The sequence below is a fragment of the Egretta garzetta genome, unplaced genomic scaffold, assembly GCF_000687185.1.
Source record: "Egretta garzetta isolate BGI_Z169 unplaced genomic scaffold, ASM68718v1 scaffold886, whole genome shotgun sequence".
NCBI classification, from domain to species: domain Eukaryota; kingdom Metazoa; phylum Chordata; class Aves; order Pelecaniformes; family Ardeidae; genus Egretta; species Egretta garzetta.
Window position 1 is genome coordinate 180,235 of NW_009260011.1, and position 18,644 is coordinate 198,878.

The following is an 18,644-nucleotide window of genomic DNA, read 5'->3' on the forward strand; positions in this document are numbered from 1 at the left end:
GTAACTTGAACAAATCGCAGTCACAGAGTGAATACAGTATCAACCATGTAGAAAGATATATTTATAACTTAGAGGAGTCTTTATGTTGAAAGAAACCCTTACAACTCAACAGTAAAGGATGTCCATGTAGAGAAAGAAATGTATAGCGCCTATCCTGCTTCTGGTACAAACTTCTTCATTAAAACAGATGATCAACAATACAGAAGAAAATCAGATGGTTGTAAAATGGTTGCAAAGAAACAATAAGCTACAGATTCAGAAGAAAAGACAGACAAAAAAATCCATGCAGGATTTGTAAACTAAGAATTCAACAAAATAATCACAAAGACACAAGTGGAATGTGGTCTGCTCTTCTCCATGGCCAGAGGTGTATGTTTCTGTAACTGTTACTGCTTATGAAATAAAAGGCCCCATCCATTAATTAATCCAAAAACTTTTGTCACTGTTTACAGAGGAAAGACTAAGCTTTATAGGAAGAAGCAGCAGTACTTACATTGGACAATACAACCCTCAACAAAAACATGTAGGAAGGGTCCAGTGCTTCAAGAGGGAAAAAGGTCTCCTTGGGTCTGCATTCCCTGGTTGAGACCTGGGTTTAGACCATTGACTCCTAACAGCACTGTCCTTGTTGGCAGCAGGCCCTGGGAATCACTTGCAGAGGAACAGTCAGCCCTTCTTTCTTCACCTTCCCATCAACCTATATCAGTTTTTGTGCAAAGCTTGACTTTGACGTATCACAGTACACACTAGCCCATTATTCAAGCCTCATGATGCCCTTGAAGTTTCCTTCTATTATAACTGTGTTTTAAATGACAAAGAGAAATGTTCATTATTTGTTAGTGGAGATAATTTGCTTCTCTAGTGTTTCCGTGTAGGAGTGAGAGACAAAAGCAAACTGACCTAAGCTGAGAACGAAGAGAGGATGTCTTATTGAGCAGTTCCTACCAAACAGCCAACTCCTTCTTTGTTTACTAATTCTCACAATGAGATTAAAACTCCTGGAGCAGTGTTGCTGCTCTCCAAGCAGGAAGAGAGAGCAACCCCCCTGGATAATAATGAGTAAGCAGAAATACAGCCTTTGTCATAACTGGGCAAACTTTGCCAGGTAGCTGGGCAAAATAATTTTAAGAAGACAGTTAGCTGAATTAGCATTTTTCATCCTGTCTTTGTGTCATTCACTGCTGCTTATAATGTTTGGGGTTCCTGTCTGAAAGAAACAACCATAAAGAGCCACTTAAGCAAAGCTTCCTGCTGTGCTTCAGACAAATTGAACCAGCACTGTGAATTTAAGAGTTTCTTGCTGCCAGGCTCAGCCTCCTTCCTGTATCCAAGACAGCTTGTTTAGAGCTCATCACATCTCTGCCCTTCACTGCATGAGGACATTTCTTTAAACAACCCAGAACAGACACTCTCACTGCAGGCCCCCTTAAAACCTGCCTCTACCTGACCAGACAGTAAATGGACAATCAGCAGACAGAACAGAGATGTGTCAAACTTGAATTAAAAGATGGGCTACCAGATGTAAAGTGGCAGGGTGCTGCGTGGCAACGTACTCAGCTTTGCTCAGGGTAAGTACAATTGGAGCACCTACATGCCCTTGAAATGACCTGGCTGCAGAAACAAGGTATTGGATAATGCTAGCCCCAGGGGTATAGTCTCAACAATCCTCTTTTCCCATACCAACTTGACTATTTTCCATTCCCACCCAGCTCCATAATTCCTACAGAAACAATTTTTACTCACCCTTGTGAGTCTCCTTTTGTAGACCATTAGCTAACATCTCAGTATTTCATTTCCTTTACTGTTATGCAAACATCAGATAAATCCGAATACAAGGATATGAAAAAAGAATAGTTTGTTGAACAGGGTACATGGCTTCGCATTCCCCACAAGAAAAAGAATACCAACCTAAGGGTACAAACCGCCAGGGAATTGAAGTCTGGAGATGTACTGCCACAATCCTGTTGATGTTGGAGCATATTAAAGCAGATGTTTCCTGTCAAATGTTACACTCTCCCTACAGTACATACTAGTATATTCCAGCAGTCACTTCAGGCAAACACATGTAAATGTTAAACATCTTGAGTGAATTATCTCATAATCCACTACTCCATTTGCTAATTCCTAAGCAACATTTAGTGTCCTCTGGATTATTCCTTCCTTCTGTTTAATAATTCCCCGTGAAAAACTATTAAACAATACATCATCATGCACACAAGTGAAAAAGATTTTCTAACTCCTTTATTTCAAGTACTATAAATGAATTTTTTTCATAGCTAAGAAAAAGCTCTAGTACAATGATTTAGGCTAAACTGTGGCCACACAATACGGGTGCACCATAAGAAGAGGTGGTTTTCATTTGCTCTCTAGCATAGAGTCCAGGAGAGAGGCCCATGACCTCAAAAGACAGTAGTCAAGTGGACAGGAATTGATCCAATTCCCTCACATGACAGCTACTCTTATTACCAAGGCCCAGAAGTGGGCCAAAAGAGAGTTGGGTACACTACAACATGAAGATTGATTCTGTAGACCAAATTACATCTTTCAGACAATAGCTGGGCTCTGACAACCAAAAAAGTGTTATCCCAGAGACACTGTGATGACACCATCAAATACAATGAAGTATTTCTACCAGAATTCATCTTTCTCTCATGAAAAAAAATTTAGGGATGTTCGCATACAAGATCCTTTTGACCACTGTTATCTCTGTTTCCAATTTTTTTATGGAGGAGTGATTGTATTATTAAATCCTAGTTAGTTGTGCTTGAAGTTATCATCTCATAACTTCTTCAGGAAGACTAACAAGTAGGATATAAGTTTCTTCTATTTTCCTAGGCACTATTTCTGCTATCCTACTGCACCTACTATTACAAATGTTGCCATGTCCTTTTCAACCATCTTTATACAGTTTCTCTATTTCTAGTGTTAGAACAACAAAATACAGAAAATAAGAAATATCAGCACTCAACAGCACAGTAGAAATCTTTAAGTGCTCTGTTTATTAAGGGTGCTTTCCCTCCCTCGTTAATCAAGCATTGTTCTTATTCTTGTCCATACTATTATATGATGTAAATAACAGTTGGCCTGAAAGTCCTTTTCCTTTATTTATTTCTTCTAATTCACTCACAAAAAAGACTTTTCAAAGTATTTTTAAATAACCATTCCCATGGCACTGAATGGTACTGCACATGCATTAAAGACCAGATTATGACTAACTTAAGCTGTCATACTTCAAGATTAAATCTAGTGAGGTAAGCAGGACGTGCCTAAGAAACCCATGGTTGTAGACTGGTATGAATAAGAACAAAACTTACCACTTAATCTTTGTATATAAGAAGGTCTGCTATGCATCTAATACCTCACACGGAATAAATGCTGATTTCAATGAATGACAGTCTAGATATGAGATAAATATATTTAAGTATTTAAGGGATTTGTTTTAGATGATGTACTGAGTGCATGTGGCAGGCATTGCCAGCGGGAGGCTGCAGGGGCAGCCTCTGTGTGGAGAGGCTGGGGCTGCCCCATGCCAGACACAGTCAGTTCCATGCAGCTCCAACAGACCCACCACAGGGCATGGCTCAGCCCAGCAGCCAAGCTGGTGGCCCCTCTGGGAAAACATGCTTTAAAAGGGCAAAAAGCTGCCCAGCAGTGAGGACTGATGAACAGCCCTGTGAACAGCAAGGTCAGAGAAGAGGGAGAGGGAGGAAGAGCTGCTCCAAGTGCTGGAGCAGACATTACCCTGCAGCCCATGGAGAGAACCATTGTGGAGCAGATTGATTATTTCCTGACAGGAAATGCAGCTGGGGGAGAGCCCACACTGGGCCAAATTTTTTCCTGAAGGACTGCAGCCCATGAGCAGAGCCCGTGCTGGAGCAGGGGAACAGTGTGAGGCAGAAGAAGTGGCAGAGGGGAGCTGTTATAGACCAACCCCAACCCCATTGCTTAGGGTGGAGGAGGCCGAAGAATGATGGAGCGAGGCTGAGCCTGGGGGAAAAGGACTAGGGGGAAGGTGTTGGTTTAATCTGTAGGTTTTCTGTTTCTCACTATCCAAATCTATTTTAATTGGCAAGATACTAATTTTTTTCAAGCTGAATCTTTTGCCCATGACAGTAGTTGGCAAGTGATCTCCCTGTCTTTATCTCAGCCCCATGAGATTTTTCATCCTATTTCCCCTCCCTGTCCTGTTGAGGAGCAGGACTGAGAGAGTGGTTGAGTCAATGTCTGCTAGCCAGCCAGCCAAGGTCAACCCACCATAAATATTTAGATGCCTATTTTGATGTCCATTTTAAAAGCTTCTAACAAAATCTTTAGCGTTGGTATAACTACAAATAGTTGCAAAGAAGGCAAAAGCCAAGCAGTTTTGGGAAGTTATGCTAACAGGATATGTTACAGCTAACACCAAATGACAATCTGTTAACATTTCACTCAAAACTTTTCACTTATTCCATTAAAATCACTATTGGGAAGTTCATTAGGATTTATTTCATTAAGTCATTTTGAACAATATCCACAAACTTTCACTGTCAGATATTTCACTCACCTTAACAATTCATACTTTCTACTACAACTGGCATTACATAACCCAGGAGTCTTCTTCTAAAGACAAGAGTGAGGTAAGGGATGAGTGGAAGTCTGAAGCAAGGAAGACCTACCCTCAGCAGAGGAGCAATACATTGGGGAATGCTTAACTACACACACACAAGTCCATGAGGTCTCAGGTGCTGACAGTCATTTCAAGGCCACCCTCTGTTATCTTCAAAAGGTTGTGGCAACTGAGGGAGCCTTCTAAGCACTGTAAGCAAGCATAACCACTCATATCTTCAAGGGTGGCAAGGAAGAACATCTAGAGAACTACAAACCAGTCAGTCTCCCCTTAATCCCTGGGAAGGTGATGGAGCGACTAATCTGGAAATAATTTTCAAACTAGTAGTCAGCACAGATTTATGAAGAGGAAATCATGACTGACCAACCCGAGAGTCTTCTACAGTGAAGTGACTGGCTCAGAGAGTAAGGGAAGAGCAGTGAACGTTGTCTATCTTGACTTCAGCAAGGCTTTCAACTCTCTCTCCCATTATATCCTCACAAAAGGATGAAACATAGAACAGATGACCTCAATAGGCTGGAGAAAATTGCATACAGGAACCTCATGAAAGTCAATACAGCACAATGCCACCAAGCCCTGCAAACAGGGAGGAATAATCCCTGGCACCAGTACATACTGGGGGCCAACAGCTGGATAGCAGCTCTTCAGAAAAGGACCTGAGGTCCTGATAGACCATGAGTTGACCATATAAGCCAGCAATAAACCCTTACGGCAAAGAAGGCCAACAACATCCTGGGTAGCATTGTAAGAGCATTGCCAGCAGATGGAGGGAGTTGAGCCTTCCTCACTACTCAGCACTAGTGAGACAAACTCTGGGGTCCTGAGGCCAGTTCTGGACCTATTGGAGCAGCTCTGGAAAAGGGCCACAAATTTGACTAAGGTATTGGAGCACCTGTCTTACTAGGAGACACTGAGAGAGACGGGCTTGCTGAGCCTCAAAGAGAGAAGGTATGGGGGGCAAATCTTGTCAATGTGCATAAATACCCAATGAGGGGTGGGGGGAGTAATGAAGGCAGAGCCAGACTCTTCTAATGGTGGCTAGTAACAGGACAAGACACAATGGCCACAAACTGAAATTTAGGAAATTTTGTTTCTACTTACGAAGAAACTTTTCTACTCTGAGAGTGGTGAAATACTGGCACAGGTTGCCCAGAAAGACTGTGGAGTCTCTCTCCATCCTCGGAGCTACTCGAAACCCAAGTGGACACTGCTCTTAGCAACCCATTCTAGTTGACTCTGCTTTGAATTGGGGTGTTGGACTAGATGATGTCCAGGCATCCTTTCCAGCCCTCACCATTCTGTGATTATTTCCTTCTTTTCTGTCAGAATTAATAGTCACAGCAGAGTTTTAATTTTTAATATTTTCTTTCCAGTCCATGAGCTTGAAGCATGAGCTTTATAGGTAGATATACAAAAGTGTTCTGTGATGGTTGTCCCTGGACCACATAAGACAAGTGCATTAGAAATTAATAAAAGGGATCAAGAAACAAAAAAAAGCAATAGACTTAAGCCATACTCTACTAAGTGGTAACCTGAAACCTACTGCAGGACTTAAGCAAGCAGTGTTACCCATTCTTTTCTGAATGTTCTACTCAGAGCAGGAAATATTTTCCTTACTGATTTTATTATATTGGAGGTGAGACATGTAGCAGCAAACACAGAAAGGATGCTGTCCCTCTGGTTTTTTTTTTTTTCTTGCAAGTTGGCTAGTTAATCCATGGGAATGGAGTCATGAATGCATTACACACACTGTCCCACTGTAAGTTTTCACTGACACTAGTGGAACTGTCCCTTATGTTTACAGATACATGAAACTGGAATTCAGTTCAACATGAAACCTATACTGAGAATCAACCCCTCTGTTAGCCACTCCTTCAAGCAATATATTGGATTTCAGACAATGACATCCTATGATTTTACTGAAAAATACCTCTTATAGATAGCCATCTTTCCTGGAAGTTCAGGCTTCACTGGGAATCCTGGAAGACACGATGGCTCAATAACTCATGCAATAAACCTCTGAGGAAGGTGTTTATTATACTCCTTACTGTGTTCCAATCCATGTAGCCAGTCAATATATAGGAAAAGTGACTTGCTTAAGATGAACGACTGACTGTGATTTCAGCTCTAAGCTGGGCTCTTCAGTGAGTGAATTCAGCACTGGCACTTATAAGTTAAGCAGGTTACATAATTTTGGCCACCAAAGCAAAAGAATCTCTGGACAACATTATGGCATTTTTACAGGAAATTAAAATTCAGGTATTTTGGATTGTCATGTGTGTAAATGAGACACAAACCAAAAGGGGCCAACTTTGAAAACATGTAAATTTTAAATCTTCATGAAAACAGACAACCACAAAATGAAAGCAAAAAAATTCAAGCATCCTGGATGCAGACTGGAAACTTCATAACAATAAATATTTGTAAGAATGGCTGGAAAAATATTTACATTTTTCCATCATAATAAATTTCTCAGTTTTATTTAATAATCAGACTTTGCTCCACAGAACTAAATAAGGCAGTAATCACCATGAGACAATCTGTGCTCCAGAAGGTCAAGTAAACATTGTCAAGAACATAATTCAAATAGTCACAGTGTTATTGAAAGGGACTTTGGTACATTCATACTTTCTGACATATTTACTGAACTTCAAGAAAAGAAGATAGACAAACATATTTAAATGTCGCTTTCTTCAAGTCTTACAGTAATATCCTGGGTTTTACATGCAAAATGAACCTCTCTTTATTTTATACAGTATTTCAATATAATAGTGGCTTTCACTTAAACAACAAAATTTTTTTATCTCTAAGCAGAATAAACAAAATACAGCAAACCCTGACCTAACAGGATTTCCTTAAATTCAACCATCTACCTACAAGTAAGGAGTATTTCCCTGAAGACTCTGTCAAGCATTAGAGGAAGCTGCTAGCTGTGAATTTAGTAACTTTCAGAAATTTCCTGAATAGGGAAGCACCTTAATATCCTTGCTTTTCAAAGAGCAATAAACCTTTTCACATAAGCTACATTTCACTTCCAAATTACTGTTTCCTGATTAGACACATCTAGCGGGGGCAGCGGATATTTCTTGTGTTAGTAAAGCTATGCAACCGGATCAACACTAAGACACAATAGACTCAGTGAATGCTCTTTCCTCACAGAATATGTAAGGCAATAATACTTAGGCTAATCCTCTTATGCCAGTATGTACAGGAAATTTAGGCCTGGATGAGACTTGTTCAAAATTCAGTTACTAACACAGGATGCACATTCAGCAAATCAGAGCAGACTGGACTTGTCAGAAATAGCTTTAGGTATACTTTTAACCTGCCTTCAAACTGGGAACGGATTTCATGACTGCCTGCAGTCCCTCCTGGGACTTTTTGTATCATAATAGATTATATATTTCAATGGCTTAAAATAAGCAGGGGGTTTTGTTTGGGTTTTTTTTAATGCTTATTCAGTACTGAATTAGAACTGAATTAGTACTGAATGAGTACTTCCATGACTTTTATAAGAAGGGCTGCTAGATTAGACTGTAATCCATTATTTAGTAAGAAAAAGAGTAAAGTTATTTGGAAAAGGGATTAACAGTCAGGTGTTTTTACTTTCAAAAAGATTTAATCTATTTATTTCTCTTCCAGGCTGAATTAAACTGTTTTCATCCAAGTAAAGCTTGGTAAAATTAGTCTAGGTAAGATCAAAATATCAACAAAACTAGTTAAAACAATAAAGCACATAAAGATGGTGAAAAACAGGAAGCTTTTATCAAAAGACTTCACAATTTTGAAATTCCTATATAGTACAAAACAGAGAGATAACTAATGCAATGACCAAGGTGATACAAATACATGCTTCATCTTACTTGTCCAAGGCTGTGCTGGTAGGCATGCTCCTGCCAAATCCTCGGACACCCATCTGACAAAAGTATGGAATGCAAGACAGATTGGCAGCAATTATAGCCAATGAATCCGATGCGTTAACAAAGAAACCATTTTGGCCAAGGATCATGTAGCGGTCCTGGAGGAGAAAAGAAATTCAAAAAAGCATCTTAAATGTCATGCTTTGGGGAGTGGTAATTGCTTTTATTAGATCCGCTGTAGGTAGGGAAAAAAAGAACAGGCTTTGGGTTACTCGCATCCCTCTTCAGGCAGAATAATTTATTGGCATCATCCTGGCAGGTTTATAGTCTCGCTATCACAGCATCACTCCCTCCAGCCTCGCAAGTCAAAGCTCCAGATCAGTCCCAAGCTTCTGGAGAATCTTTTTGCCAATGACACACACTATATGCGGAGTAGGAGGGTGTTTTGTGTTTACCAACAACAGAAAACAGCTTCTCTTCATAACCTTTTCATCTTTCTCCCACCCTGTCAGGACAGAAATTTGTTTGTGTAATACTCCGCTGTTTATAATGCTGATAATAAGACATAAAAAAATTAAAACAAAGATTATGATTCAGTGCTTTACTTAGCTAAAAATCCCTCAATTTACAATGTTAGCCAAAAAGGACTTAGTTACTACTTACTGTGACAAGTCCATATTATCTATATAGGCTGTCTCTTCCTAACCAGGGAATAAGAGCTTTACACCAGTATGAGATAAAACTAGCCTAATATTTAAAGAATTCTCATTCTGCATTCAAATTCTGCTTGATTGGCAGTCATCTGCAGAGACAAATTACAACATATGTGTCTGATTTATGGGTTGCAAATGCTATCATCTGTACCTGAAAGCAGTATCACTTTCAGCTTCAAGGGCTTACTGAAAAGCAAATAAATTATACTTACATGTCCCATATCTGACCCCAGACAAAACAACTATGGTGAAACCTCCAGACAGATCAAAATACTTACTCCGTCAGCATCAAAAGCAGCTCCAAATCCATACTCGCCACCTCTCATAGCCTCCAGCAAGGCAGTTGCGTATGTTAAATTGGGATCAGGAGGCTGTCCACCAAAATCCTCCAGAGGAATACAGTTTATGGCAGAATTTGCAGGAGCTCCCAATTCATCACACAGGATTCTTCTCACATAAGGTCCCATAACTGCAAAAACAGAAATCTGCCATGCAGTCACAAAAGCGTATGCTTGACATTCAAATTTTTCACAGCACCGTGGAGACTTGATACAAAACATACTTTCAGCAATTCTATACGTCTGTCCTAGCAACAAAAACCAAACTATTATTTCACAGAGGACTATGTGATTGTCCCCCCAGTAAATAATAAACCGGAAATTCAGCATTAAAAATTTCCCACTAGCGGAAGTGAAAAAGTAATCACCAAATGGTGAAAGATGCGAGTTTTATTCATCCATTATTAAGTAAAAAAAAAATCATACACATAGAGGGTTTTTTCTCACTAGAATAAAAATAAGATGCTATTCTATGTGTCCTGGGATGTAAACAACAGTTTAACACATAACAGCAAGGAAAGTAAGCAGTAGGGGAATACAAATGGGAAATAAACTTATCTCAACATTCCAATTCATGTCAAAATTACTACAGGTTTGTCCACCAAAGAATTTTACCACATTTTAGTTATTACCATGTAGATAATAAAAACCTTCTCAAAACTAATTCCAAAATAAATTCTTTATTTTGTTAAATATATGGCCAACTAAGACCCCAGCTCATGCTATTATGTATCGTTATTATTATATGCAATTGGCGACTGAACGGACCCTAGCAACTGACTGAGCTCTCTGCATCCCTGAGGCAGGTGTGGACTGGTCACTCAAGAGGTAAAAAATTTGTGAGTGATTGCTCGCTCACTCGTGCTTTCTCTGTCTCCTACCTTACTCCCAAACCTTGCTAACTGGAGCTACTGTAACCTGAGGTAAACCTATGTGAGAAACTTGTATTCAAGAAACTTTAGACGCTAATTCTGTAAAATATATAGTACAATGATTCGGGTTCTTACCAAAAGTAATTACTCTTTTCTGTGACAGTGCTACACTATCAATGTCTACAAGCATAAAAGTGTATTCCAGAAGTGCAGAGCTAAAACAAACTTTGGAAGACAGTTTGTCCACATACACATGTGGTCCTCTCTAACTCTCACTACATTGTGGCTGGTGACTTACTTTTGGCTAATGCATCTCATCCAGAAAGTCTTTTGATCTGATGCCACCAAGAGAAGGAGCAATCTTTGGTAGATTGCTCCAGTGGTTATTCACTGCTACCCATAAACATGTGAGCTACATTTTAATGTGAATTTGTCTGGCCTCAACTTCTCACTATTGATTCTTTTTGGTATTTTGGGGAACAGAAGACTTGAGAAATAATTTTTCTGCAGAAAAAAAAATCTTTCTCTGTTGTATAAACAAATATTCTAGTTACACTTACTGTGTGTGTACTATGTACTATAGTGGGGCTATCTCTCCACCAAGATACAAAGTCATAAAGCCAATTCTCTATTACCTTGTAAATAAAAAACCTCAGTCCTTTAAAATTTTTGTTATGCATCAGTTTTTCTAACCCTGAGCCAGACTATGCATCTTTTCGACCACGTGTAAAATTTTTCAACACTCAGTTATAGATCTGGACATCAGAGCTCTACAGACTATTTGAGTAACATTCTCTTCAGTACTGTACGTGACAGGAGGCAGTGCCTTCCTCATTGCTCCCTCTGCATTGTTCAAGGACACCACCTGCTCTTTTGCCACAGCTTGACAAAACTGGGTGTTCACACAGACTGTATGCCCACTATAATCTTTTGAACAGCAACTATTACACTCTACTAGATAAAATGCTTTACAAAAGCTTTGTAAGTCTATCCAGCTCCCTTTATTGGTCTGTTTTTGTAATCCCATTAAAGAATGAAACCTGGTTTGTTTGATGGAATTTGTTTTCCATAAGATAATGTTGAACAGCATTACTATCCTTCAAGCCATTACCTGTAGAAATCTTTATTTTTTCATGATGTAGCCTAAGATAGATTTCATGCTGATCTATGTTTCCCCAAGTGACACAGCTTATAATTTTTTAATATTGGCACAAATTTGGTCCCCTTGCTGTCTCTGTTGCACCCAGTACACTGAATTTTTTTAACAGTTAACCTTAGTGAGACAGAGGTCTCAGCCAATTCTTTAGGGACCCTTGGGTGCAATTTATTCAGACTTAACTAATTTTATACCATTTAGAATTTACTCTTAGTAGAGGCTGCCTTGTAACCTCCTCGGTAACTGCACACTGTAACATACTTCATCACCCTCTCATGGCAAGATTACCTCATCCTGCTTGCTTCCAAATGCAGAAAGAGAACATTTATTGGACACATATGCCTTCACTTCTTTATCAAGAAAGATAAACCTCTTTGCCTAGTACGGGACATAACCCATTGTTAAAAGACTGCCTTTCTTACTAGTATAATGTTCAAATGCTTTCTTATTACCCTTAACCTTAGTAAGAAGTCTGACTTCTATACACTGTACCTTTATTGGGAAACTATTGCAGTGTACCATCTTTATTGGGAAGCTATTGCAGTGTACCTACAATTTTATCCTGATAGCCACTTAAGTTCATACCTCCATTCATGGCATCAATCCTTATTTTAATCTGGTTGGGTCCAGTCAGCAAATTTCTGATTGCACTGAAGTCAAAGATACTTCGAAGTAGATTGAGGTAGATATCCACAGAATCCACAATTTCCACTAGAAAAATTAGGTAGAAAAAGATCACTACAGTTCACACGTGGGAAAATATTGCTTTCCGCACACTTTCACCAGCCATGTACCTCAACTAAAATCAGAGCATGCAACCTCTGCATAATATGGATTTGCTGTGAAGCCCAATAAAGACGAAGTCAAAGACCTAATGATTTCAGTGTGGCTACCGTCAAGCTTTAAGCCTTGCAAAGGTCAACAGTTTTGCCTGCTAAAGGACTGCAAAGATAATGTAAGTTGACAGTTCCTATTTCACAGAAAACATTCATGAGAGCACATTATATCAAAGTAAACTCTTTATTTATCATTCACTAAATCGCTGAACAACTTTTCAAGCTCAACAGGTTTATTCTCAGAGGATGGAAGACGTCCATGCTGAGTTGAAGCCACACATTCTATTCTTCCATGTGACAGCAGTATCTACCTGCATCTTTCCATCAGGAGAGACATACAGCCTATTCTTCTCGATTTTGGCACCTGAAATGTCTGTCTCCAGTTCGTTGTCAATCTACCACTATGCTTTTGCATTTTATATCTCACTGATTCAGGAAAGTTAGGCTCAGATAAAACATCTGTTTTTTCCTGAGTTCTTGCTAATTTGAATTCTACATTCATAAAAGCAGAGCACTACAATTTTTCTACTTCTTTTGCATGTAAAACCTTAAACTAAAATGAATTAACAAAAGGGAGTCTGTCATAATGAAAGCAGTGACCAAACAACTGTCAAAAGCCATGCTTCTCCATCATCTTAAAACAAATTACTTGTATTACTTGTCCTGATTAAATTACAAAGCATATGTTACACAAATACCTTTTTATCTGGTCAAATGAGTATCTTAAAATATTTTTGTTACAAGTTAAATTATTACTTAGAATATCAGGCAGTTTTCCTCAGAAAGACTGACCTCGCCCTAATGCTCTTCTTTAGGATAACATGACAATGACACAGACATCTTTTGAGCCTGAGAAAAACACTTAGAACAGATTGCAACAATACACTTGAATGGAGAAACAAAAAAAGACGGTTCTCAAGGCTGAAAAACAACCTGTAAAACCTATCCGAAAATTAGTTAATTCTATAGTATCTGTTGAAAGTCTCAAGGATTCACTAAAATTACACTACTGCGCATCTTCTATGCCCTGCTCCTAACAATGTTTAAGGAAGCTCTAAGCTTTACACACATGAATAAATGCCTCAACTTTAGTGGAGCTGCTCACACATGTTAAGATAAAGTGCAGGTAGGATTAAAGTCTAAAAATTATTTTAGCTCCTGCCAAAGCCAATTGGTTTACTCTCAGTTGCTTCAACACCTCTGCAGCCTTGATTCACACAATTTAGTTCATATAACTGAGAAAGCAGAAGTTTTAAATACATCAGATAGTATCTTAAAATACTTTTGATTCTATTATTTTCATTCTTCCTGTATTCAGACCTGTGTAAACTTTATTTATTCATGCCAATTACATTTCTTCAGTAGGGATCCCTGGCAGCTGTACTGTCCCAGGATGATGTATTCTGGGAAGAGATGATTGGGAAATTATTTTTCCTTAGAAAAACATTCAAGAAAAATTGCAATTCTTTTAAATCTATTTTTATGCTACCTGTAGGGGGGGAAGCAGTATCTCATTTTCATTTAGAAAAATACAATTCAGAGAGACTAAAAAGTTTAAAAAGCAAAATTTAAAACTGTGGCAATCATATGACTCCAGAGTGGTGCTAGAGCTGAATTTTCTTTGCTTTTTGTCTGCCTAAAAAGCCAAACATGTTCTTTGCAATCAAAAAAATCATAATTTAAGGGATTTTTAATCAAAAGCTTTACTTAGCAAAATTTACTGTGTCTCAAAAGGTAATATTTTGGTGGAAAATAAACTGGCTTTAATTCTAGGGCATTGGGAATGAGGAAGAGTTCCTGAGGCCACACAGAGTTTCATCATATTTGAAATATTGTCTGGACCCCTTCCTTTGCTTTTGACTCCTTCAGGACAAAATGGCTGTGTTAGCTCATTTTAAATTGAGCGTAGGCATAAAAGTATTCACATGCTTAAAATTAAACATGCGCTTAAGCACTCCCTTTACATTTGGAGTCACTGGATGTATAGCGCCTTACACATCTCTCAACTTTTCAGAAAGTGTGAGCAAAGAATGAATAAACTGAGACTCTCACAAACTCTTTTGTCTTTTGTTAGACTTCCATAAGAAAACCATTCCCAGTCCAAAAATGTTTGTGTTCAGTGTTTAACTACTAGCAAGCCTATGCACATACATTTGGCAAAGTTATTTGGCTAAATGATGAGGCCTGAAGCACTTCAAGTCCGTAACTCAGCTTCTTTATGTGCAAAAGAAACACAACACTTACCTATACTGCCTAATACTTTGAGAACTTGTAGCTAAGAATTAAAGTTCTGTTTAAATAATTACCCATTATCATTCTGCAGCAATTCTAATGTTCAGAATAAATGGACGTAGCATGCATAAAAGCACACATTGATACCTCGGAAAGGCTTGAATTTGTTCTCCAGATCAAATTCTTGTCTTCCTAGGCGTGATAAATCAACTCTGAGATCAGGACAAATGGCATATTCCTCCAAGGTTTTGCTGATTTGATAGATTTTATCTGAAACCATATCTGGTGCAGGTCCTATAAGAAAGAATAATGTTGTGGGTTATTTTTTTTAAATGAAGGTTCCCTACTAAAAAAGTGAGTGCTAGAGCACTTTTTTTTTTTTTTAATATATTGGAGTTGTTATGGAATAAACCCAAACAAAGAACTATAGTAAATAAGGTCTTTTCTTCCAGTGTAACACACTTTTAAAACATTTTTTTGAAAAAATACAACATGGAAATACAGTACTTTATTTGCAACATTTTCATTCACATAGAGTATTTAAATCAATCATTATCTACGGCAGGGGGCATGAGGGAATCAGAAAACCCACAGCCATCTTTCTTTGGGTTTATTGGTCAAAGACTGCCATTTTTTACCCTACATGGAATCTCCACACAGCTATTAAAGGAAAGCCTGTTCTTCAGCAGTAATTCCTGGTGCTTCATAGGGCTTTCTACAAATGTACGCTTGTGAAGGTTAGACATCTTTGTATTTCACTTTCTTTCATTAAACATAATTATAATTTTTAAAAGTCTTACCAGTTAGACAATGGTGACAATGGTGACTCTTGCAGTTTTCCTCCAATGGCTTAATGAAATGTATCTTTGTTAGAATTGAAAATACTTGAATTGCTTAACAAGCGATTATGATGTGGAACAGTTACGTCATTCAGAAACAGAAACCACATCTTACTTGTGCATTACTTTTATTGCAAAATCCTGAAGGTTGGTTCTATTTTTAGAGATTTACTGCCAATCAAATAAAAGTTGTAGGCTTGATGCAAAAATTACCAGATGAGCTATACCATATGTAGTGCAACAGTTGAGTCTGAGTTACAACAAAAGTCCTTTCTGGCTTATCTGACTCTTCATTGCTTACATTAAAGCCACACTTCCACTCTGAAAAATGACTTCCTTTATTCTCTTTTACATGCTCTCTTTCCTAATCCAAAGCCTCTGTCTTTTCTGTGCTAATTTCCCTCTCCTCTAGCAGAGCTGCTTTATTCAGCGCAGCTTTGCCACGTAAATTAGCTTGTTCCATCTTAGATGCAGTCTACCAGATGGTCCAAGGCAATACAGTAAGTAACAGTCACTTAACTCTTCATTTGGCTTAGAAAATGACTTCTTACTCATCTAATCCAAACCCATCCAAGGGGTGAGGACAGGTTTCATTACCTCCAGATCATCCTTGATAGATGGATGTATTGTCTACTGGTTTTTCCAGCTAAGGAAATCCCACAGTGACACTCTGCGTTCTCTCCTACAGCTACAGAAACCAACCACTTCTGCCTGACCTGGATCTGCAAGACAGACTGAGCAAGAATGCAGAGCAACAATAGCCTTCCCTAGGAGCCTGTCATGGTGCCTAACCATTCTCTTAGTTCAAAAGCCCTGTCTAATACTTAACCCACATTTTCTCAGCTGCAACTTAAACCAACTACTTTTCACTACATCCCTACCGGCTATCATAAATAATTGAACCTTTTGACCTGTGCTTGAGGAGTGTTTCATATTTAAAGCTTAATAACCTGCTTGAATTTTCTTTAAAAAGGCAAAGTACACTAAAAAGAATGCCCCGCCAACAGTTATCCATTTATCAAACAGATTTTAGGTGTACATGGTATTTTGAAGTTTATAGAGTGCTAATGCATCTAATGGTTTGGCTCTGGTATGTTTGTGCCGTGACCCTGGCTTCTCACTCTCTGACCTTCCACAGTCCCTTTAATCTCTCTGGGATTCAAGCCTATTCTGTTTATAAAATCACACTGGTTTAACCACGAACATTTTTCAGTTAAACAAGGGATAAGGGACAAGCATACCCTTCTCAAGTTCCCCCACCTTCAAAATGGGGAAGGAAGCATTATTTTAAAAGCACTTTCAGTTTTTTCAGATGGAAAGCACTCTGCATGCGTGAGGTATGCAAGGTGACAGCAATTGTCACCATGTCACCATGTCACAGATCTGTAACATAAAACGCACATAATGTATAATGTACCTACACGCGTTACCTTGCCGATTCTGGAAAACAAGACATTAGCTATATACACAAATTCCGTTATTCAACAGTGGAATTGCGTTACTTGAAATGGTACAACCCTCTCCCTGGGTAAGAGCAGTTATTTCCTGGGTAAACATGAGAAGTGCTTTCTTCCATACAAGACAATGAGTTATACTGCTTATGGCACTTCTGAAATTACACACTTTAAAGTAAATGCCAAGGCAAGTAACACAGATATATGAGCAAAACAGAGCTCCCTCATAGGCATCTTTATAAAAGGATCAGAACTGTTACAGTGATCTGGCAGACTACATAAAATGCTATAAAAATGGGATGACAAACCTCTTTTTTATAGAAAACTTAGAGCTACCACAAGGACTTCAGTGCATATTTAATGCTTATTGTACAGACCCATGTAAACAAATACACTCCTATTACTGAAAAAATAAGATATGCATATGTTCTTCATAGCTTTAACAGAATAAATGAAAAACACATAGTTAAAGTCAGCTAGTTATCCTTGTCAGCATATTTTCGTCATACTGAGATGCAATATTATAATGTGTTATTAAAAAAAACCAACATACCTCCATTGGCAACCTCAAACTTGACTCCAAACTCTCCTCCAGGTCCCCCAGGACTGTGGCTAGCTGTTAGAATAATTCCTCCAGCTGCTTTGATCTTTCGGATGATACATGAAACAGCAGGTGTGGATAAGATACCATTCTGTCCAATAACCAATCTGCCAATCTAGGTGGAAAAGGAAGTCAAAGCAGTCTGAATGGTACTGAACTTTTGAAAATCAATAAACATACACACGCACACATATAGGTATACATGTATAGGGTAAAAATCATAAGGTCCTAATATGGAACCTGTTCTTTAGCAGAGAAATATATGTGCTATAGTTTGTTGCATCTTAACCTGGAGAGCTGACAAAAAATATTGTGCCCTGGCACATTTAACCCCAGTGGCCTGTGTACTGACAGTAAAGCAAGTGCACAGCCATGGTAGTGATTTGCAAAGCTCCGAAGCATAGCACTGGGCTATGATCCTGATATCAAACCTTTCCAGGTAGTCCCACAAACTAGCAAATCCCCTCAGACATCAATATAGTTTAGGGCTGACCATGTGGATGCAGTTTCCAGGACTGGGGCTTTAATGAGCGTAAAGAGCACAGCAAGCAAATTGCCTTTCATGGAGCGGCCTTTCAGTGCAATCACAAACACCACTACATACTAGGACCTGCAGTCTCTGTGAGTCACATCTCTATTACCAAGACACCCTTGGATGTCCTGCCCTATAGAAAATATTGCTCCTCCTCCAGCCATCAGTGACTCCTTGGCTGTTCCAGATGAAGAGGGCATGTTTCTCAGGGCACCACTGAACAGGGGAAGTTCCCACCATTCTTAAACTAAAAAAAGCTTTCAGGTGGTGTTATTAAAACACTGACTCAATGTGTTTGGTATTATGTGCAGTTCCACAGCAAGGTTCCAATTTCAAAACCTTGCCTTCATTCCCTACATAGATACTGCAGTTTCAGCTCAACATAAATAACCTAGAAGCCAACCAGAAATGTATTTACAAAGAAACATGAAAGAGTTCCAGTTCTTAGGAAACAGGCAGGGACAAAAAAAAAAAGGGGGGAAAAGGATATTGCCAAAGTTTGGGGGTTTTTACTATCTTCACTTTAAAAAAAAAACAACACAACAAAGCAAACCAAAAAAACCACCTACCATCACTGAGTAGTAGTTTGGGAAGGGTGGGAGGAG

The 18,644-nt window shown here is 38.7% G+C and overlaps 1 protein-coding gene across 1 annotated transcript in view; it reads right to left on the reverse strand.

Annotated features, from left to right (window-relative positions):
* The window catches only part of PGM5 (phosphoglucomutase 5), a 67,740-nt gene extending 50,124 nt beyond the window's left edge, over positions 1-17,616 (reverse strand). The window contains exons 1-5 of the mRNA XM_035896077.1: positions 17,460-17,616; positions 14,761-14,907; positions 12,131-12,256; positions 9,458-9,648; positions 8,470-8,624 (exon numbers count right to left, since the gene is read on the reverse strand). Coding sequence (XP_035751970.1) covers positions 8,470-8,624; positions 9,458-9,648; positions 12,131-12,256; positions 14,761-14,893 — 605 coding nt within the window. The 5' untranslated portion in view covers positions 14,894-14,907; positions 17,460-17,616. The remainder of the gene's footprint in view (positions 1-8,469; positions 8,625-9,457; positions 9,649-12,130; positions 12,257-14,760; positions 14,908-17,459) is intronic.
* Positions 17,617-18,644: the final 1,028 nt, after the last annotated feature.